Source organism: Phyllostomus hastatus, unplaced genomic scaffold, assembly GCF_019186645.2.
Source record: "Phyllostomus hastatus isolate PE091 unplaced genomic scaffold, TTU_PhHast_1.1 phas_scaffold_12, whole genome shotgun sequence".
In the NCBI taxonomy this organism is placed as follows: Eukaryota; Metazoa; Chordata; class Mammalia; order Chiroptera; family Phyllostomidae; genus Phyllostomus; species Phyllostomus hastatus.
The window spans coordinates 1,682,920-1,706,995 of record NW_025334007.1 but is presented as its reverse complement, the minus strand read 5'-3'; the positions used below and the strand labels follow the sequence as shown (position 1 = coordinate 1,706,995).

The following is a 24,076-nucleotide window of genomic DNA, read 5'->3' as shown; positions in this document are numbered from 1 at the left end:
ACGTAAAATCGAGTGCGCTGATACGCACGGTCCCATCTCAGACACCTACGGTAGTTGGCAGTTGCAAAAGGATATGGTTATACTTTCCAAAGTTACTTGAGTTATAACCCAAAATGTTCTAATAAAACCTTTAACCTAAGCAATAACGGAAAGATGTTCTAAAATTCAAGATGGTTACTCCGTGAATTTCAATAAAGACAGAAATCTAAAATAAGGGAGAGAATTCTATTTAAATTCTAGGTTTTAGAAACCCATTTAACTTTTTTTTTTTAAATTGGCAGTGGGCTGATGAGGTTTGGAAAGCTCTCAGAAAAGTCTGAAAAGGGATGTCAACTGAAAGGCATTAGAGTCTTTTTAATGAAAATCATTGACAAAAAAAAGGCAAACCAATTATAACTATTTCAGGTATCAACAGGGCTACAAAATAACACATTGAGAAACACATGGGGAAAGAGAGAATATGCACATAAAATATTTTATAGAAAGTAAAAACAGGATCTCTAAAAAAATGAGAATAAACTCAGAAAAGAAAGCCAAAGAAATGTTCATCTTAATAATTTTTATCTCTCTATTTCCATTTCTCATATTATAAAAAACACTGGCTTATTATCTCCAACTGTGTTTTATGTTATGCACATGTCTGGCGAGAGTTTGAAAACTCTCAGCAGGGCACAAGCGATACAGAATAGAAATATACAGACACAATGGTCAGCTTCTCTGTGTGGGCTTCTATGGACCTAGGCAGACATAATAAATGTACTCTTATGTTCAAGGGTAGGGAATTCTGAGTATATTAATTTTATCTTTGAGATACTTGTGCTCAAAGATGGTCATTAGGAAGATAGCAAAATATTCATGAGATGGGAATAAGATCTATGGACTGGGGTGAGTCATAGAATGTTCCTTATTCCTGGCAAAGAAGATCATTTACTCTGTTAAAGAATCACGAACCTATGGAACTTCTGGCCTTATCTAGATAGCTGTAGTCTTACAACTAAATGCCTGATGCCAAGTTTAATATAAATTACCACAATAAATCATAAAGCATATGAATAATGTAATTTATAGACTCACTAAACAGCATGTCTTTCCACTGTATATATGATTTCAGTTAAATGAGGGGAAAATGATATTCCAAATCACTTAAAATATATTTAACCTTAAAGGATGAACTATAATGAATTTTTCACCATCTTACTTCCTAAGTATAATCAAGATGAAAAAAAATATGTTCCCCAGGGTCATAGTATTGTGAAAAAAAAAAAAACCCACCTGTCAATTTCAACAGGCACATTTATAAAAAACAAGAAGGAAACATAGGTTCAGTTGAGTATTTGAGTAAGTCGATCCAGGGGATATCTCATTTGCTCTTTTTTCTTGTTTTAAATATCCACATAGCCAGGATTATTATTCTTTCTAACTTTCAGAAACAGAAAGCATTTCTATTCTCTTAGGCTGCTTTCTCATCAAGTTCAGCACCCTCTGTGTGTGCCCAGGTGTTATTCCAGCCAACCCTGACTTTGAAATCCAGCACAGCAGCCCTCTCAGTTGATTTTTTCTTTCTTTCACATTTTGATCTCTGACCATGCTACCGTTTCAATCTGACACTCAGGACAGAAAATCAATGGCTTTTTAAGTTATAAGATACTATTTCTTGGCTCACTTTCTGTCCTTTTAATCACTCTTTCCTTGAGTAGTTACATTTTTGTTTTCCTAAGAGCCCCTGACACCCCCAGCAATGATTTGGATCAGACCTAGGATTATCCATTTTGGGGAAAAGCCAATGAGCAAAAACCAAACAGAGCTTATAGTAAAATGACAGCAAACTCACAATTATTAACAACACACCTAAAACAAAAGCAAAAACAAACTAAGCAAACAACTAGAACAGGAACAGAACCACAGAAATGGAGAGCACATAGAGGGTTAGCAACAGGGGAGTGGGAGGAGGAGAGAGGGGGGAAAAGGTACAGAGAGTAAGTAGCATAGATGGTAGGTAGAAAATAGACAGGGGGAGGGCAAGAATAGTGTAGGAAATGTAGAAGCTAAAGAACTTATGACACATGGACATGAACTAAAGGGGGGGAATGTGGGTGGGAGAGGGTGTGCAGGGTGCAGGGGAATGAAGGGGGGAAATGGAACAACTATAATAGCATAATCAATAAAATATATTAAAAAAAAAGAGAAGCTCAAGCTTATGGTGCTAGGAAGCAACTTGCCTAACACAAAGTCCATTTACCTGCTTTCGGTCTCATGGAGAATGTACAACTGTTTGAAAATGAGAAGTAAAATAATCCTAGTGAACCACACTAAGCCCTCCAGGCTCATTAGGGAGTAACTCTCACACATCCACGGCACCTTTTCCCCCTCGAAATGCTTTCGTGCCCATGGCTTTATTTTCTCCTCCTCACATGCCAGGGAGCCAACAGAGCCGATGCGTGTTGTCATGTACGTGGCACATCCTTTTATAAACGACTGCACACATCAGAGCTAGTACTGGTAATTTTTACAGATTTTGCAAATTTCAAAACTACGAGGGTATGTTGCCCTGGCTGGTGGTCTCATAACTTCTAGGCTACTAAAAACAAGGCTTTAAATTTGTTTTTGTCTCCTAACTAGCGAAAGAAATTCATAACATTGTGATGAAGTGCCCAACCTGCTTCAGAAAGCAGTGTCAGCCCAAGGAAATGAGCACATTTCAACACGGCCCGGTGGCAGAGGTCTCCTTCTCCCCCGGTGGCAGAGGTCTCCTTCTCCGAGTTTCGGGCAGCAGTGTGGAGAACCAGGATGTGGGGCCTGGCACATAGTTCGTTACCTTGCTAATTCAGTGTTTTTTAAAAAACATGGTCCGTAAACTACATCCAAGACTGCATGCAGGTGCCTGGCCTGCTGAATGAGATTATCTGAGTCCAGAGCCTAGGATTATGCATGTTAGTCGGCTTCCCAGGTGACGATTATACAGAGTCAAGTTTGAAAACGACTGCACACGACGAGGGTGAGGGAGGATGTGACCTATTACTAGGTTACATCTTCATAAACATACTCCTTTGAAGGAATGCATTTCGGAACAACGTTATTAAACAATGCTATTGTTTCATAACATGGTAATGAGTCATTTTCCAGTAGCAATAATCCATGAAATCAATGGGTGTGTACTAAAAGGAAAGGGGTAGCAATAATCCATGAAATCAATGGGTGCATTCTAGAAGGAAAGGGGGTAGAAGATAAAGGCGGGAATAAATGGTGACGGCAGGAGACTTGACTTGGGGGGGTGAACACACAATACAATGTGCAGATGACGTGGTGTAGAATTGTACAGCTGAAACCTATCATTTTATTAACCATTGTCACCCCCAAAATTCAGTACATTCAAAAATACAAAAAAAAGGATCACATTTTGTAATGCCTCACATAGTAATTACATAGATGCCAATGCACTGCAGAATAGCCATGGCCAGGTCACACATAATGAGAGGAATCATGTTTTGGTAGTAAAATCAGTATCGGATCAAGTAACTGCTAAAAATGTTCAATGGAAAACAAATGGACTCTTTTTTTATTGCCCAATGATTGCAGGGGAAATGACTGCAATTTATGTGCCTTCCAATGTTTAAGTTTAAGTAGGGATTTCATTTTAAAAGGAAGCTTGAACTGTGATTGAAAATTATGTATTTTGACTGATCCTATTTCCCTAAATTATATTTCTAGAAGCAATACTTCAACCCTCATTTCTTCATCTTTCAACGAACATTTCCTAAGTGCTATTTATCAGATGTCAAGTCTCGAGAAAACAAATTCCCTGCCCTGTCTCACGACACGGGAGATATATGCCTAAAGCTATTGAGCGTGCTCATTGCTGTAACAGAGATGTATGCCTGGTGTACTGGGCTATGACTTGTGACCAGCTAGTAGAAGTTTGCGTCTATAATGCAAAACCATGTGGCAGAATACATTAAATACTGTTATACACAGTGTTCATATTCTGAATGACTGCCCATAATTGCACCACCTGACGACATCAGGTAAGTACCGTATTTTTTGGACCATAAGACACACTCCCCCCACCCCTCCAAATTTGGGAGGAAAATGCAGCGGCGACCCTGCTCCTGCCTCCTGTGACCCCACTCCACCACTGCCCCCCTCCCCACAGCAAGCCAGAAAAGCTACATTAGGACTATAAGGCGCATCCCCCTTTCCTCCCAAATTTGGGGAGATGGTGCATCTTATAGTCCGAAAAATTCGGGTAAGTTCCCACTTCAAAAATTACCCCATTTACTATAAATTACCGACATTTTGAAAATTCTTAACATAAAAGCACATTAGAACACTCCAAGTGTAACTCAGATGTTTCCCTGATCTTTAGCCATTATATGTTAAGCGTAACTAAGCCATGTTCATGGTTTTACATATCAACAGTCTGTGGCAAAAGACCCAATGCTTGGATTCTCACTTGCGCACCATACAAAGAGGGCATCAGTGAAACCATAGGATCCATTCCCTAGGCTGCTGCTATCCCAAACTTTCCTTGGACAATTAATTTCCATCCTCATGGTTCTACAGGTCTATGATTCAGGGTTAGATATTTTTTTAAGATTTTATTTATTTACTTATTTTAGAGAGGGGAGGGAGGGAGAGAAACATCAATGTGTGGTTGCCTCCAGTATGCCCCCCATGGGGGACCTAGCCTGCAACCCAGGCATGTGCCCTAGACTGGGAATCGAACCGGTGACCCTGTGATTCAAAGGCCGGTGCTCAATCCACTGAGCCACACCAACCAGGGCTGATTTGGGGTTAGATTGATGGCACAGTTCCCTAGTCTTCTGTCCAACTGCTATAAGGCACTCAGATCCCCATTCTTGCTGAAGTGGGAGGTTATGTACTCTACGGCAGTCATTAGTTCATTCATACATCACTCACTCCTCCACCCCTCCCACATTCTCCAATATCGAAACAACCACGACAGCCACATTTTTATTCGACTGAATACCTGGCAAGGACTAACCCAATGGCATGGAGGAGGATGGCAGTGCTTTTCTTAATGCATTAGATTTCAAAAATCTCAAAAAGCATTTATTGTATTGTAGGAAAATTAGTATCACTAACCTGTGCTGAACTCTTTTCAAGTTTTTGGACTAAATTATCCCAGCGCTGTGCAAAGTTGTCCAGCCACGCCTCCATCTTCTGGGTTACTGCTGTGTTTTTCAGTGTTGCAAGAAGATCTTGGTTAAGTGAGCAGAGTTTGTCCATGGTTTGCTTTTTCTTTTCGAGATCAGTTTTCAAAACCTTTATTTAAAAAAAGAGGAAGAACAAAGAATAAGCTTAGCCTACATTTTATAAAACACTACAGTTCAACTTGCTTTTTGCATGGATTTTCTCATTTGCATAGATAAGAAAAGACTAATCGTGTGGGCAAAGGACCAAGAGCTCATAAAAATAAAAGTAGAAAATTAAAATCCCAATAAGTCAAATGCAAAATAAACACCTAGGAGAGAAAATTAAAAGGTACCTTAAAGTATTTGAGGAGCTGCCAAGTAAAAAAAAGTAGCCTTTCATCAAAAGGCAAAAGAGAGGTCAACATATGCAAATTATTTTTTAACATTTATTGGAAGAGTGGAAGTCAAGGCTCTTGAATGTTCGTGAATTTCCCCTTAATTTCTGGTAGAATCAGAGTGAAATACCACATGCCGGGGATACCAAAGGGAAGACGGTTAATCCAGACGATGAGCACAGCTAAAAAGCCTTCCCATTCTGAAATGCTGAGATTATCTGGATAAATTTGCAACATTCCTTACTTCTGCGATTTCTACATTGTTTTCATTATTTGGCTCTAAAAACCTTGTTATGAAGTTTACTGCCTTTTAAATATTTTAGCAACTGGTTTTTCAATTATTCTTGGCTGTTTGCGTAATTACCTTCTGAAACTAGCTTTAGAGTCCATTAAGAAACAGAACTAAGTGACTGAGTATGGCACAAATCCTTTGGGATGACTCTGTGTGCTTTCAAACTATGTATGCGTTTTATGAAGTCATCGTTATACCATTCTTATTTCCGAAGTTCTTCAGAGTTCTGGAGGATCACGCAGGCCCTTTGGCCCATGGGGAATGAATAAACAAAGTGGCCTGTGTGAAATCAGTAAATCAGGGCAGCTGATTCCTTCCCTTTATCCATTAAGTTCACCCTGCACTTTGGGAAATCCAATTTCCAGCCAAATACTAAGTCCCTGGCATAACTTGTGAACACAGAAGAAGAGGAAAGAAAGGAGAAAATTATTTGATGGCCTCTTTCCATTCCCCACTGGGTGGGAGCAAGTACAATGAACGTAAAGAAAATGAGCTGTGAGACCTGTCTTTCCAAAACAAATGCAAATTTATTGAAGAACAACTAACATTACATATGGCGAAGCAAAGCTCATGAAACAGATGCACCAAATGCTTGGGAGCTGAAGTGTCATCAACACGGAGAAATCAATGCAACCCCCTCCCTGCAAAGGACATTTTCTGTTACCTCATGTTAACATGCCAACTGCATTTATAGCTCTGAATGACAGAATGCTCTGGTGTCTCCTTCAATTAGTTCATCCTTTATTCAGAGTCTGCTTCACCTGATGATGTACCTTATATTGCACTCTTACTGCATGCCATTTTAAAAGAATAAATACAAGGGTTTGAAGTTCATTTCTAATTTTTCCTCAATAATTGTTTTTTTTCCCACAAACTATGGAAGAATGCAATAGTCCAAAATATGAGTTAAGATATGCGAGTTGAATTCAAATCAAATGAAACTCTTAGCAACGGGTTTTGTACATTGATTTTGTTCATTTGATTCATATGTTAGCTTTCCTTGCATTACATTCAAGCGCGTACTGGGACCAGTAGTAAACCAACAGCTTACGCTAGCTCCCTAGAAACGAAACACAAATTTGAATTTCAGTGTAAACTCCTCCAATTTTTTACAGTGTCTCATTTTCCTTTTTTTTTTTTTCTTTATTAACTTTTGGCATGCGTTTCTTTTTTATAAGCCATCTCAAGTTCTTTTTGGAAAAAAAGCATGATAGAAATAAAAGCATACATTTAAAAACAGAAAGACATAAACACAATATTCTTTGGCTTACTGTCTCAGAGCTTAAGGAGCAATTTTAAATAGCTATTTGTGTAAAGCTAAGGGGTGTATCCATTATTTAAACTAAATGTGTAATGAGTTGGAAGCATTTCAGACGAGAGTCTGAGAGTCTGTTTAAAGAACAGGAAACCATTTGCACTGGAAATTTATAGGTAACCTCATGTTACCTAAACAGGTTTTCATAGATGACCTATAAAACTAATCAGACATCCAAAGAGATTTAGTGGCAACTGAAACAAAGTCTCGTGTGCTAACGCATTACCCCAAATAAAGAAGCATTTGGTGAGATCACAAAAATAAAGGGGAAAGTTGCCATCAAATACAATTAAGGAAAATACACTCACGGTAAAGTAAAAACAGCCTTATTATGAAATTGTGGAACTATCGAATCAATATAGTTTTACCTAAATTTCTATCTAGTAAATTCTAGATATGTGCTTTTGGAAACGGTGATGGCAGGTTAATTGTTTTACCATATTTGGTTTCTTCTCTTTGCTCTAGATTGATAACACACTCTCTCTCTCTGTCCCTCTCCCTGGAGATTATATATATATCTGTCTCTCTCTCTCCATATATATGTACACACACATATTTATATATAAATATTGCTATATTTATATATAAATTTAATAGCATTATATGTTAAATATTATATTTATACATAAATTTAATACTATATCTTAAATATTATGTATATATATAAATAAAATCTCTCAGTTCCTAAAGGACTCTCCTACCATAACCAACAGAGGGAGAAGACAGGAAGTCCATGGCAGTACCAGATACATGGAATAATAGTAATCAATGACCTCCTCCCATCTGTTCGTGGATATCAATGCTTTTCAGTATGGATTTTGTGTGGGCATGTTAAATAACTATAATTTAATGGTTACTCATTTTTCCAATATAAAAAAAGAGTCTTTCTGCCTATGAAAACTGGATCATAGGTCTTTGAGTGCCAAAGAATCAAGAGCTCTATAAAAAAATTCAGGGGGCAAAAAGAAACTCCAGAAAACTTGTACAAGGCAGAGGTCAGTTAGGACCTTAAAAAAAATCTTGAAGGAAGAAGAAATATATTTTATTTTCATTGAGCGGGGTACCCGTATTTACCTCCAAGGGAGGCAGGCAGGTACAGTCGATAAATCAGATTGGGCCACTAGTGGAGACAGACCAGAGACAGCGAAGCTGCTCGAGAAGACAGAACAGACCTAAGCTGGCCAAGGTTAGCTGATGTGAAGTGAAAACTGGAAGGTACACTTACAAATGGCCCAGGAAATCACCCCCCACCCCATTTTCATCACAAGTATGCTTCAGGAAGAAACGCCAAGACAATTTCTCTTTCATGGCAAAACTGATTTCTGAACCTATTTTATGTGTAGTTACTTGCCTATATGTGAGAAGGACTCCACTGTATTCAAATAACCTGTTGTTCTGCTTAGCTAGATTGATCCGTTATGAGGGTTTTCAACTTGAGGGAACACCAGAATCCCCTGGAGGGCTTGTTGAAATGCAGACTGGTGAGCCCTCCTTCCAGAGTTTCTGACTCAATGGGGCTGGGCTGTGTCCTGAGGATCTGCATTTCTAACAAGTCCTCGGGTGATGCTGATGCTGCTCATCTGGGGACCACACTTCGGGAACCATGGATTCTATTTGGATGAGGTCATTGAGGGTTAGAACAGGAACTAAGATCAAAGTAGCAAGTCCTGGTGAAACAGCACCGTGACCGGGGACTTGCTGAGATCCCATAAGCATTCTGTCTGTGCCATTTGACCCCATGGTCCCTTGAGTGTCTGCATTCCACAGGACTCCTATAGCGCCTGCGCATCACACTGTCTTGGAGGGCCAAGCTTCCCCAGGCTGACCTTCCCTAGCTATAGGAGACCATTCTGCATGGCGTGGGCCCAGACAGGACCCACACCCAAAGATAGGTTCTCCCGTGGGGAATCAGGCCTGCATTGTACCTAGACTGCTATGAGACTTGCTTTTGCTAAAACTCCCTCACCCTGAATTGAGGCAGCAAGCATTTACATCTTTAAAGTAACTTCCTAAAATCTATGCTAAACCTTCCAAGGATAAGTGTAACCAGTTCAACCAGTTTTCCCTTTTCATTTGCAAATATCCTTCTTCTGTGATGTGATTAGTGGCATCCTCTCCTTTGTTTTCTATAAAAGGTAACCACCTAAAGCGAACCTGTGCATAGTAAATGAGAACCATCATGTTAAGTGCCCAGAAAAGCAATAAAAGCTTGTCAAGGCAAGGGTTGGGGCACTCTCCCCTTGAGAGAGCGGCCCTGCCATCCCTTTTTCCTCCACAGGACTCAGTAGTCCGTGTGAATTTGTCTCGTGTCTCATCCATAATGCTGCGGACATCATGACCTGGAGACTGCGTCACCTGACAACTGCCAGAGAAGTGTGCAATCCTTCACGTATCCTGCACACTTCCCTAGGAACGTGGCTCTGGTGGATCTGGACCTTCCCATGACAGCCTACATCTTCCTCTGGGTCCCAGAATTCCCCTCATAAAAGCCACTGTTTCTTCTCTCCGTTTCCTTTTATCCTTTTCAACAAATAAAGCTTGAGTTTTAGCCATGAGAAAACAGACCTACAGAATTTAGGTGAAATGACAGATCTACAGAAAATGAGATACTTGACTGCTCATCTCCCAACTCAAATAAAAAATAGGAGAAAAATCCTCTGGGTTATTAGTGATAATATTTCCAACAAATTACACTGATTTTAAATAAAAGAGCACATGGTATGTATACCTAGGTATATAATAGGAAGTGGTGACAGATGGTACCTGTTTTGGGTCTCAGATTGTGACATATTTTAATGAACATTAAATTCTTATTCACTGCCTGAGTCAGCAGGGGAATTTTACCTCAAATTCTAGACCAGCTGTCAGGTTTTGTTAATTGGCTTAAACTATTAAACGGTAAGTCTTATCCATAACATATTTTCACTTTGTTCACAAGTAAGGTGACATAATTTGAATTTTAATCATATTGGAAAATTATCGAGACTTTGCTAAGAGAGCATCTTCACGGCCCTGAGGCTAATAAAGTTATTTACACACAAAAATGTCAACACAGTGGCATGATTGTTCAAAGCAACAGTTGTCCATTACAGTTAGTTTTTGTCAAGGAATCAAATGATGTGAGGAGTTTGGAAACAGCTTAGAAAGTGTGGACTTGAATCTCGATGTCTTGGTGCTCATTTTAACTTGGCTACTAATGTTCTGTGACTCCTTACATACAGGCCATGAGATTTTTCCTGGGCCTCGATTTCCCCTCTTGAAATAGCCTTGTCTCTCTCCTCCTCTTCATGCCCATTTATCCTTTACATTAGTTCTTTGAATCGGTCTCCTTATTACCAAAAGTCTCACTGCCAAAGAATATTCCAGAAATGCCAATATGATTGTTACCAAACTCTCAATGCCTCCTTATCGGCTGCAGAACAAAACTACAAATATATCACTGACATTTTTGCATTCTGTTTATATATATAAACTTTTTGGAAACCCCTGTTTAATCGTATCATCACTCAAGAAAGCATACCTTCTTTGAGAAATGATTTCTTATCAATAACAAGCTAGCTTGTAACAACCAGCATTATATAAGTTAATTTATTTTAAATTAAAAGCCTAAAGATGTGCAACTATGGAACAAAAATATATGATACAAATACATATTTAACAAATTTAACAGGGGAAATTTATCTAAGAATAGCTCTTTAAGTGAATGATTTAATTATTTCAGAGTATAATATATAATGTCAATAGAAAGATGAATAGAATCCTTTAGGTAAAATTAGGAAACATTATTTAAAATAGGCCTTCATTTTATATTAGAGTTGACATCAAGCTGGCACTTAATAGAACTGATCCATCAAAAGTCAAAAAGAAATCCTAATTATGTCATATTCTACTTGAAAAATAATGCTTACTATGAGATTGGCCTCCCTTTACTAGAAAATAGCAAGATTCCCAGTGAAAGAGAAGTTTCACAGATCTTTTTCAATACTGTTAGGGTTCAGCTCAAACTGCAGTGTCTCAGTGAAGCCTTCCCCGATGACCTCTGTGCTGCCAAAGTCCCCTTATTTCTCAACACACAGGCACTTATCATCAATGACACTAGTTTGTTTTCATGTTTCTTTCTTGCTTCCCAAACTAGGGTAAAAGCCCGTTATATGTGAGGATAATGATTTCCTGTACGCCTCATGATTCTCAGAGAATCTACTTAAGTCTATTACTTTAGAAAGGTACTGTTTAGAACTTTATGGAATATTCCCATCTACTTCTTAGTGTTAACTTTGATAAATTCTAACTGAAGTCCTATCTCAGGTAGGCTATAGTTTGTCGAGAGTACCATTTTGTTTGAGAAAACAAGGTTGAACATCTATCTATGTCTTGTGGAATGTGTGTTTGTATCCCTCTGAAATTGTGACGTTGAAGGCTTCACCTCCCCCCATATGACAACATGAGGATGCGGGCTGTGGGCAGGTGTCATCAGGCTTAGTTGAGGCCATGAGAGCAGAGCCCCAAAGACGGAATTGGTGGTCTTTTAAGAAAAGGAAGAGGCACCACAACCTCCACCACGTGGAGATACAGCAAAAAGGTGCTCTGTGGAAGCCAGACAAAGGGCCTCACCGAAAGGCCAGCACGTTGATCGTTGACTTCCCAGCCCCCAGAACTGTGAAAACTAAATGTCTATTGCTTAGGCCACCCGCTCTATGACATTTTGTGATAGCAGCCTGAGCTAAGACACTATCGATTTGCCTATTTTAATTAAGAAATGTGGCCCTGGCTGGCGTAGCTCAGTGGATTGAGTGCGGGCTGTGAACCAAAGCATGGCAGGTTCTATTCCCAGTCAGGGTACATGCCTGGGATGCAGGCCATGACCCCCAGCAACCGCACATTGATGTTTCTCTCTCCCTCTCTCTCTCTTTCTCCCTCCCTTCCCTCTCTAAAAATAAATAAATAAAATCTTAAAAAAAAAGAAATGTAACAATAGGATGTAGTGAAATACCCTGATCTGAACAAAAACAATGAACATTTGGTTATAAGATCGAAGGAAAAGAGTGATGAAGTAACGGTGTTAACATAAACTATTTAGTTTAAAAGAAAACAGCCCTGGCTGGTGTAGCTCAGTGGATTGAGTGCGGGCTGGGAACCAAAGTGTCCCAGGTTCGATTCCCAGCCAGGGTACATTCCTGGGTTGCAGGCCAGAACCCCCAGCAACCGCACATTGATGTTTCTCTCTCTCTCTCTCTCTCTCTCTCTCTCTCTCTCTCTCTCTCTCTCTCTCTCTCTCCCCCTTCCCTCCCCTAACAATAAATAAATAAAATCTTTAAAAAAAAAAAAAAAAGAAAAGAAAACAACCAAAAGCTTTAAAAAAATACATACAGCCAGTTTTTGGAGGCTTGCTAACATCTCGCTTTGATCCTTAAAGCCACTTGTGTGAATCTTGCTCACCGCATCTTCTCTTTCCGAAAGCCACGTACTAAAAAGGCACTGAAAGAAATCAAATAATTCCCCCAAAGAAAATCATTATTAAAGTCCATCACCACATTTCGTCACTTATTCATTTAACATCTCTCCATGTCTCTCCCTGATACAGTTTCCCCCCACGTGACTCGCCTGTTCTTCAGTAAAACGTTGCCATTTTAGAAGGATGTCTTGGAGAAGCACCCAGCGATCTTCAGTCCACCGACAGATGTTTGCCCACCGATCTCCCAGGACCTGAAAAAGAGACGACCCACCATGACATCAGCAGACAATTCATTGTGAACTGAATTCCATTTGAAATGGCAGGAATGACTTAAAAAAGCATCAAATTTGCAGTCTCCTATGTCTACTAGGAGTTGTGAAGAACGCCCTTCCTGCTTCTGCGGAGAACGCAGTAAGCGCTGTCTCTTTAGCTGGCCATACATTATTTCCCTCACTCACCTTACAGTGAAAACCAAAGGCACGTATGCCAAGTCTGAAGCCGTTATCATACCACTATTTGAAATGTCTCCACAGTAAATGTAAGAGAGCAAAGACATAAATACTGAATTAAAGACGATTTTGAATCCAGATTTTTAATACAGAATTAAAGATGATTTTGAATCCATTATATGTTAAAAAAATGTGTATCTTTCTTAGGTCAGAAAATAAACCCTGGAGAATAAAAGTCTGTTAAATAAAACACCTAACCATGCCCTTATTTGGAGTGATCCTGTATAATTAGGGTTGTTTAGATCCTGATTGTAGAAGAAAACCATTAGTGACAAATTATATCCACATGTGGATTTTAACAATTATCTGGATTATTATTATGAAGTGTTTAAAATGACTATCTGTATCTCTAAACTATTCTAGTGGGACAATTGTAATATCCCTGAATATTAACTGCCAGATCTTTAGCCTGTCACTAATGTCTTTGTGTGCATGCTATTGTAATGTATAATATAAACAAGGTACCAATAGTTTTTATAGAGAAAGAAATGTGTATGTTGGAATATGCTTTCTGTGCAAAATAAATACTTTATGACAAAAATATATTATTTATTTCAACTCATTACGATGCACTTCAGATCCTAAAATATCAACTCATTTTGACTTTCTCATAAATAAGAGAATTATTTTCCCATACCTATTGGATCTTTAAAACTAGATGGATGGTAACTAGGTATAACACGGTGATCATTTTGTAGTATACAGAAAGATCAAATTATTATGTTGTACATCAGAAACTAATATATACCAATCCTACCTCAATAAAAATAATAAAATTAAATGGCTTTATACAATGAAAAAAACAACTTGAAATATCTCAAAGTATGGGGGTGATTTACTTTGTATAGAATTACAGCTTGAAGGAAAACATTGGTAACATATTTTTTACAAACATATTTGGCATCTAAAATAAACCTCATCATAACTTCTACCTTACTTGATGCTACCTGTTTGGATGGATCTGCCTAGAAGATATTAATATATGAATCAAATAATACAACTATAATTAGCATCACAACAAAAATCCATCTATTTCTACGTGGCTTGGAGACCCACCTAATGTTTCAAAAATTTGTTTAATCTACTGTGTTTTCCAAAAGGGAGTCCTGTCCATGAGTAAGGAGTAGATAATGGGCATTTTACTACAGTATTAAAGTGACCGTGTATTCATATGCAACTAACTCAGTCACAGTGAGTTTTCACTTTTTCTTAAGCAGTATCAAAAATCATATTGCTTTTGGCATAATGTAACTGATTTTCATGTTTTCTTTTATAATTTCACTCTCTACTCTACTCCTCTTCCATTACATTAGTTCATGGCAGAAGTCACAGCACTGAAATTGTGATCTAAGATATCCACAGGAAATGTGCTATCGTAAATCAATGAATCCTACCAGAGTAGCCATTTAATTATTACAAGCTGGTAGTTGGGATTTTTTTTTCCTAACAGATAATAGAAGTTCTTTTCATGAACTGCTAATAGTCATGTCAGTTTGCATCAGGTAAAATGGTGTGTAATATATCTATTAATGGATTAGTTATGAAAAAAATTTAGCTTCAAATACCGAAAAATCTTACCCCTTAGCCATAAAGTACACCATCTGCCTGATTTGGTGATAAAATATAAAAGAGCAAATTACAGGATGTTTTTGCAACCCTTCAACCCCGGTGGAGCTGGGAGTCAAAGGGGAAAAGAAAAAACTGAAACTGTAGCATCATCTTTATAGATGGAAGAAAATGAACTGACACTTCAAAACAGATACAGCATCTGCTCGCTGGTACTACAAGACACACAAATGTAGCGTCCACTGACGCGGCATCTGAGGTGTTTAATCTCACAGATGGACGTTTACAATTTATTTATTTGTGGAGAACATACTATAAAACAAATCCCCCCAAATGTACAGATACTAAATTACTTAAGACTGTTAAATTTATAGAAATTCTAAAATGTATTAATACACCTCATGCTAATTTTTTTCAGTATATGAATGAGGTACACGTAACTACTAAATATTCTTTTAGGTATGTAGTCAACATAGTTAAAACAACTATTTTAAGAATGTTAATAAATGTTCTTTGTATTCAGAACATTATAATGGATAATTCTGGTGATTCATTGAGCAGGTGTATAATTCAGCCAATATTTAATTTAACTTATAGTTAATTACAGTCTCCAATTCATTTATTCATCAATCCTGAATTTATATTAACATTAATTGAATACATACTGTATGCCCCCAAATTAACAGAACTGAGATGTTATAGATTCAGCTGTGTTTCCCTAAAATCCATATGCTGAAGCCCTGCCCGCCTTTAATCCAGAATGTGACTGTACTAGGAAACAGGGCCTTTAAGTTCAAATGAGGCTCTCAGGGTGGGATCGAATCCAGTATGACATGCATCTTTATAGGAAAAAACTTGGACACACAGAGAGACCCCAGGGTTGTGCACACACAGATGAGAAACCCTGTGAAGACACAACAAGAAGGCAGCCATCTGCAAGGCAAGGAGAGAGGCCTCTGAAGAAACCAAACCTGCTGACCCCTTGACCTTTGACTTCTGGCCTCCGGGACTGTGAGACCATCAATTCTGTTGTTTAAGCCACCCAGCCTGCGGTATTTCGCTATGGTATTTTGTCCAACGCATAGAAAGGACATATTTAAGAGAGCCTGATTCCATGGCATTACAAAATGTCTCACATACCTAAAATTGTTTCAAGGAAAGATATACTTACAGTGGGGACATTTTCAATTAGCAGATTAAAATTAATTAAAGCTGTTCAAAAAGAGTAGTTTTTAAATCACTAATTGTGATTTAATTGTGACTCAACTTCCCAAATACAAATACATTATCACTTTACTATTTTGTTTTATGTTTAAAAGTGTCCAGAGTCAAACAACTTGGAATCAAACCTTAGGTAGGACAATTACTTAAATTTACTAATGTGCCTGTGTCTTTTCAAATTGCAAAAACACTTTAAAGATATAATTTTCTTACAATAATTATGGCAATTTCTGAGGGACAGGTATTACTTTCCAAACACATCCCAATGAAATGAAGTGACTTTTTCAGGAAATTTATGGCTAAACTATTTATCCTTTCCCAAAGAAAATAAACATACCAACCCCTTAAAGAATTGCTACAAATACTAAACAAGATCATGCATGGGAGAGCAATTTTAATTTGAAGCAAATTATATAAGTATTGGTAGTTATTTACATTTTGCTTAATTATAGTATTTATGTCAAATCTTCCAAGAACCACAAAGGGTCATGTAATTTACTCACTGTAGAAAGGTGCTTATTAAATCTACAAATAGATGTTGAAGTTTCAATTATATTCTTCTTTAAAGATTTCCAACACAAGAGAGTACACATATCTTTTAGGAACACATTACACTGCTTAAACCCATCTTACTCAGAAAACTCTCAATGAACTGAATCTAAATCACTTCTGTTATTATGTGGGCATGGTGCTTTTTACTAATCTCAGTAAAATGAGATAAGTGAATCAGAAATTGCTTGCTTGTAAGCTGTACATGTCTGCCCCACAGGTAGATTTTTTTGTAATGCCGTATGCACAAATATAAATAGGTGTACATAGTGCTTGCACTTAATAGAATTATTCATTTATTGCTTAGAAATATGGGCCCCAATTTGAATCACAGCAGATGGAGCTAAGAAATTGGAACGTCATCAATCTGCTCTTTCATCACTCAAAGATGCTGGTTCTTATCTTTGCCTAAAGGGATGTAACCAAAGTGTTACATAAGTATAAGGAATTGAATTGAATGGGATTGAGAGGAAGCTAAATAACTTTGTGAAAGAATCACTATATTAGGATTAGAAACCTCTTCCCTAGAGAAAAACATTAGTGTTTTTCAGAGTTTCCATTTAAGAACCCCTTAAGCGTTTAAAAAATAAGGCATAGTTTTAAAGCTAGGTAAACAACACACACAAATAAAAATGAATTATAGTATCCCATGAAGGGATGTGAAGAAATTAATTCTTATTTATGTCCTAATTTTGTTTCAGCAGTAAAAGGAGCTAAAGGTCAGTGCACTTACTCTTAACCCATTTTCACGGGCTAAATCACAACTTCATTATCACGTATGCTCAGATTTGCAATGGGGAGGATTTTTCTCTCCCATTTAATTCACATCTCTTATTGTTATACATGCCAAGGACATTTCTCATCCGGGTTCCTTTGTTTGGTTCAGTTTGTTTTTCAAAGCCAATGTAAAAAAATGGTTATCCAAAGAACATTTGGATAAAGGCAATGAGGAAAATCTGACAAGCCTGGGAGGTAAAACTTAAGTACCTTGACCCTTGAATTTATTGAAGCCAGGGATAGACTGTGATAGCTAAACTGTGCCCAACAAGAATGGCGTTAAGAGAGAAAGTGTTCCCAGGAGTACACCCACTAAGGAAGAAGCAATTATGTGCCATGGCCCACACAATGCGGCAGCAAGTGGGATTTATAAGCGAGGGAGGTAACAAGCAACCCATCTCATTTGATTGTATATTGTGGTTTAAGACCCTGGAATATGCTTCCCAGCTAAATGAATTTTATGTGTAATGAGGCTTCTGAAAAAAGTCACTTATTTCTTGATTTTTCTTTCTTACTTTATAAACAACTGTTCAGTTCAAAAGGATAAGCGACTTAATCTTACTAATGGGGAAATAGAAAAAAACATCAAATAACTCATTGGAAGAAGTAAGAGAACACCCATTATGAAGCTAGAAATGGGGCAGAGTACTAGTGACTAAATGGTTAGCCAAGTCCATAGTTCTCTTTGCAATTCTGTGTGTTTTCACAAACTGTTAACTGAAGCAGAATACAACAAAATGGCATGCCTTATACCTTCATCATCTACTACTTGGTCCGGGGTAGAAAACATGTTTTAAATGTATTAGTAAACAAACATTCATTGAAAGTTTCTCTAAAAGACTGTTCTGTTGAGGTTTAAATAGAGCTGTAATAGTAATGTAATCAACAAAACAAACAAACAAGCAGAATATAACCAAAGACACTGAAATTGAGAGCAGGGTGATGGTGACCAGAGGGGAGAGGGGAGGGAATTTTAGGGGAAAGGGGGAAAGGGTTTGCAGGAGCCATTATAGAGGACACATGGACAATAGCAGGGCAAGAAGGGGGAATGGAGGCAGGAGGGAGGTGGGGAGGGCTGGGGGGTTGATCTGGGGTCAGAGGAAAAGGTAGAAAACTGTACTTGAACAATTTTTAAAACATGTGAAACAGAATTAAAATTAAATAATGCTATAGGAAGTATTGAATGACCTCAAGGAACTCATTCATGATTGTCCCTATGGAAGGTGCAGTTTATAGACGAGGAAATTGACAGCCAGATGAGTTGAGCGACTTGCCTACAACCACAGAGGTCGCTGAACTGAGTACTTGGGACTTACCCTCAGCCATCTGGCTACAGGCCCTATACTCTTTCATGATGCCATTCTCTTAGTAGACTGCACAAGATTTTATATGTGTGTGTGTGTGTGTGTGTGTGTGTGTGTGTGTATGACTCACTGTGACTGAGTTGCATATGAGTACATGGTCACTTTAATACTATAGTAAAATGCCCATTATCTACTCCTTACTCATGGACAGGACTCCCTTTTGGAAAACATAGTAGATTAAACAAATTTTTGAAACATTAGGTGGGTCTCCAAGCCACCTAGAAATAGATGGATTTTTGTTGTGATGCTAATTACAGTTGTATTATTTGAATCATATATTAATATCTTCTAGGCAGATCCATCCAAACAGGTAGCATCAAGAAAGGTAGAAGCCATGATGAGGTTTATTTCAGATGCCAAATATGTTTGTAAAAAATATGTTACCAATGTTTTCCTTCAAGCTGTAATTCTATACAAAGTAATACACATACACCTTGTAATTTCTGCTGCAAAACCTACAGTGAGATGTACAGATGTTGAATCTGTTTTTGAGCCGTTTCAAATTAAATATTCCAAAAGTTTGACTAGATTTAACAAAATAGTTTTATCTAACCCACTTGACAAGGCTTTGAAGCCTAATGTGATCATTTAATCTAAAGGCATTTTTTGACATCAGAACTCTCTATTTGTTTAAAATATTAAACACAAATCAGGAAACACACTTCCAGATCAAGAACATGTGCTCTTTCCAAGGATTTCTCTTTTAGAGGGTAAACAAACATGCCCGCCTGATTCGCTAATGAAATTCTGCCTTGGTGATTATGCTAAAAATATACTGAGCTTTTTAACTTGAAGAAGCATATTCTTCCATACTATTCCAGTCAGTTCCATATATTATTTATTTTTATGAGTTCCTAAAGTGCTAATCAATAAATCTAGAAAGGCTGTGTTGTAGCTGTTACTATTTGTGGCTATTATTTAATGTTCTGTGGCAGCTTAATAAACTTTGCACTCTCCAGCTCCCACCAGTCTATTCAGTTGGGATACGAGAAAATACAGAGCAAGCATCCTAAGGAGCATTCCAGAATGACGGCATTCTTCCCAGCATTCATCGCATTCCCAGGCACCCTTTGCTAGCTTGAGGTTTTACTGCCCCTTACTCTTTTATGCCTTCCACCTCTGGACTTCTTGAGGGGGACTTCTCACTGTGTCCTTCGTATGTCTTGTTGAGTAATGCATAAATTTCCCATGGTCTATAAACATCTCAAAGCTGAATACCACCACCGTAGTAATCAACACGGACCTTTCCTCCCAAGTATTGCCTTAGAACCTTTTTCTTCCTTCTTCGTCATTAAATAACTGCCTACCGGTATTTCTGGTAACAGCAGAGCAATTTATGGTGAATTTAAAGACCTCTAGGAGGCAAGAGGCACATGGAAAATCCTGTCCTCAGTACATCAAGGTCTAGACCTTTAATACTTAGAACGGGCATTGCCACAGGGCAGAATCTACGGATCGGCTCACCCGCTACACATCACTAGGCTTAAAGTGCAGATGGCCTGAATCTGTGTCCCAGATCTAATGTTGCCTAACTTGCTAATATGTATCAGGAAACTCTCAAATCTTGCTATTACTTAGTTTTCCCATTAGTGAAATGGAAATAACAGTGCCTGGTCTTATACTCTCCAAGCTAGGTCACTGCTGGGTCAGACAGAGGTCAACAAATGTGAAAACACTCTGAAAACTCTGATGAATTATGGAGAAGCTTGTGATTGGTAAGGATTTCGAGATTAAGTGATGGAAAATCAGTTTTGTTTCCAGATGTAATAAATCTAGAGCACGATAGAATTTTAATACAGAATACACTAAAACATTTTGGCACGACACTGAAATTACTAGGTATTCATATGTCGCCTATAGTCTCTTAAGACTCACATTTTGTACAGGAGTTGAAAATCTTTGACTTTTACATTTTTAAACCAGCAGTGTGCTCCAATATGTATCTATTTGTAATCAAATGAGCAAGAGACATATATTCCTCTATGCTTCATTCTAACTGTTGGCTTTGGAATATTGCAGCTATGATAAATCACTAAGTCTAATGTATATACAGAAGAACATGCACAAAAGAATCTAGGAGCAAGAGGATGGGGAGTGATGGGGACTGAAGATAAGTGGAGAGCTCATGCTAAAAAGGCCAGGGCTATTTAACTTCTACTGAGGTTAATATGCAAGAGAACAGGCCAAGGATCATTCGATCACATGCTTTTTCCAAGGAGACTAGAACTTCATAGTTTTTCATAGAATATTCTCTTAATTTCAAACACTGATAGAAATATTAAATATTATGTGGATGCAACAGAACTTTGCATGACTATCTGTCATTTTAGAAGTAATAGACAAACTCCTAGAAAGACGCACACTAGTCAAAGTGACCAAAAATGGAAATTGGAGATAAAATTAAGAAATGAAAATCAAAAATAGAAAGTCTTGTGTCTATTAAACACATTAAATCTTTTATTGAAAAAAATTCCCCATAGAGAGAATTCCAGGCACAAATGGCAAGTTCCCAAGCCTGCATAATCAGATGCTTAAACCTAGCAGGCATATTACAAGAAAGAAAAACAGTAGGCCAGTCTCTTCCATGGACACAATGAAAGAATTCTATATCAAATGTTAGCAAATGTGAGCAAAGAAATCTAGCAACAAATAAAAAGAATTATACATGTCATCCACATTTGGTTTATCTCAGGAATGCAAGGCTATTTTAATATTAGGAAATGAAGCAATGTGATTTTACATATTAACAGCATAAAGGAGAAAACTAATAGGATCATTTCAAGTGATACTGACAAATAGGTTTAATATAATTCAGCCTCAGTAAGAGCAAAACCTCTTAGAACACTAGGAATAAAAGGCATCTACAACAAACCTGCAGGAAACATCACACTTTATGGTGATTTATGAAAAGCCTCACCTCTGAGACCTGAAATGTGAGATATCAACAATAATCTCATTTCCTTGAGTATACAGCATAATAAGGCAAAAAAATTAATAAAATGAATAATAATTGGAAAGGGAGAATGAAAACTGTAATGGTTTATAAGTAACCTATATTTGTACACCTGACTGATGCTACAGATAAACTATTCAAATTCATAAGTGAATTTAGCATGGTCTCCAGATACAAGGCCAAAGAACAACAATCAAGTTGTATTTCTCCATAGCAGCAATGGACAAATAGGAAGTGAAATTTTATAAAATACCATTTTCAAAAACAGCAAAAACGTCTAATACCTAGGAACGGAAGATGCTTATAGGGGACATCAGAGGAATGGTGGCATGAGAGATCCCCTTGGTCTCTCCCCTTGAAGTTTCAACAGTTTGAACAGCTAGAATACAACAAAGAATTCCCTGCTCAATGCACAAACACGTCTGAGAGATCCATGCATTGAAACATCGAAAGGTGGGCAAGCGGGTGCAAACCAGGGAAGCAAGAAGGGAGTTCAAAGGAGCCAAGGATGGACGCAGCCGTGCAGCCCAGAGCTCACTGCATAGCTCAGCCCAGAGAGAGGAGGAATCAGGTATGGCTGGCACTCCCTTCAGTAGAAGGAGCAAAGACATATAACGAGCGTTCCTGTAGGAGTGGGCAGTAAGAGCTGCGGCTGAGCCCACTGGCCAGGGAGGGATGAAGCATGAAGGTAAGGCCAAGGTTGTCTGGCAATCAGCGTTCCAGATGGAGAAACACAGTCACGGAGCCCGGCCGCCTCCTCTTTACCTGCCAGAACTCACTTCCAGTCACCCTTCATGTCTGGTTGCAGAGCACATTATCTGCCAACCTGAGGACTGGGACAACAGAAACACTTTTTCCCTGGGCAAAGGGCACATTGTTTGGCTCATCCCAGGGTCAGGTGGAGGCCCTGGGCAGATGCTGTGGAGGTCCACTGGTCGCCATTGCTGGGCGGGAAAACTAAACAACATACTACGACTTCACATACTACATTCAAAACTACAATGCGATTCTACCTTACACTTGTTAGAATGGCTATTATCAACAAGACAGGTAATAACAGGTGATGGAGAGGCTGTGGAGAAATAGTGACCCTCATTCACTGCTGGTGGGAATGTAGACTGGTGCAGCCACTATGGAAAAGAGCATTGCAGTTCCTCAAAAAAATGAGAATAGAGTTACTGTATGACCCAGCAATCCATCTTCTGGGTATCTGCCTGAAAAGTTTGAAAACATTTATTCATACAGATATACACACTTCTATGTTCATTGAGGCAGTATTCATGTTGGCTAAGACATGAACACAACCCATGTGTCCTTGGATGACTGGAGAAAGAAGACATGCTCCATATATACAATGGAATACTACTCAGCCATAAGACAAGATGAGATGCTGCCATTTGTGACAAACATGGTTGGACCTTGAGAAAGAATATCATGCCAAGGAAAGTAAGTCAGCTGGAAAAAGCTAAGAATTGTATGATTTCACTCACATGTGGGATATAAAACTGAAACTCATAGACACAGACAGCAGGGTAGTTACGAGAGGGAAGGGGGTGGGAGGATAGTAAAGGGGGCCAAATACATGGCGACAGGAGATGATCTGGCTGTGCGTGGTGGGCGCACAATGCAATATACAGATCATGTATCACAGATACGTACGTTTGAAACCTATGTAATCTTACTGACCAATGTCACCCCAATAAATGTAATTTTTTTAAAAACCTAGCATTAGCTCTGGTTGGTGTGGCTCAGTGGATTGACTGCTGGCCTGTGAACCAAAGGGTCACTGGTTCAACTCCTAGTCAGGGCACATGCCTGGGTTGCAGGCCAGGTCCCCAGTACGGGGCACATGAGAGGCAACCACACATTGATGTTTCTCTCCCTCTTTCTCGCTCCCGTCCCCTCTTTCTAAAAATAAATAAATAATTTTTTTAAACCCTAGCATTAAATCTCATAAAAAGTCTAAGATCAACTCACTATTTTGAAAACCACGAAACATTATTAAGAGAAAATAAAGACCTAAACAAGTGGAAGGCTATTCCATAATGAACTCAAACGTTTTCTGTAATAAAAATATTTCACAAATGAATCTATACATTCAGTGAAATCCACTTAAGACCATAGCATTTGGGAGGGGTGACAATCTGATTTTGAAATTTATATAAAAATGCAAATGAACAAAATAATCAGGAAAATATTTAAAAAGGAAAAAACAGACAAGAAGGGCTTACCCTGGCCAAGACGGATTTAGGGTTCCCCTCAGCTTGACTAAATTTAGACTACACACCCAACCTCCCTTTTCTTAAGAGTATCTACTCTAGAAAACTTACCATTTTAACATTTTTTCCTCTGCTTCTTTTTTTTTAATTTTATTTTAATCATTGTTCAAGTACAGTTTTCTCCCTTTTACTCCCAATCCAGCCCACCCTCCCAACCCTCCCCACTTCCCTCCCATTACCACCCTCCCCCTAGCTTTTGTCCATGTGTCCTTTAAATTTGTTCCTGTAAACCCTTACCATTCTCCCCTGAA

At 38.3% G+C, this 24,076-nt stretch overlaps 1 protein-coding gene across 2 annotated transcripts in view; it reads right to left on the bottom strand.

Annotated features, from left to right (window-relative positions):
* Positions 1-24,076, bottom strand: part of DMD (dystrophin) — a 1,939,942-nt gene that overhangs the window by 1,318,791 nt on the left and 597,075 nt on the right. For both annotated transcript variants that reach the window (XM_045855895.1, XM_045855896.1), the window contains exons 14-16: positions 12,757-12,858; positions 12,523-12,630; positions 5,104-5,283 (exon numbers count right to left, since the gene is read on the bottom strand). In XM_045855895.1, the coding sequence (XP_045711851.1) occupies positions 5,104-5,283; positions 12,523-12,630; positions 12,757-12,858 (390 nt within the window). The remainder of the gene's footprint in view (positions 1-5,103; positions 5,284-12,522; positions 12,631-12,756; positions 12,859-24,076) is intronic.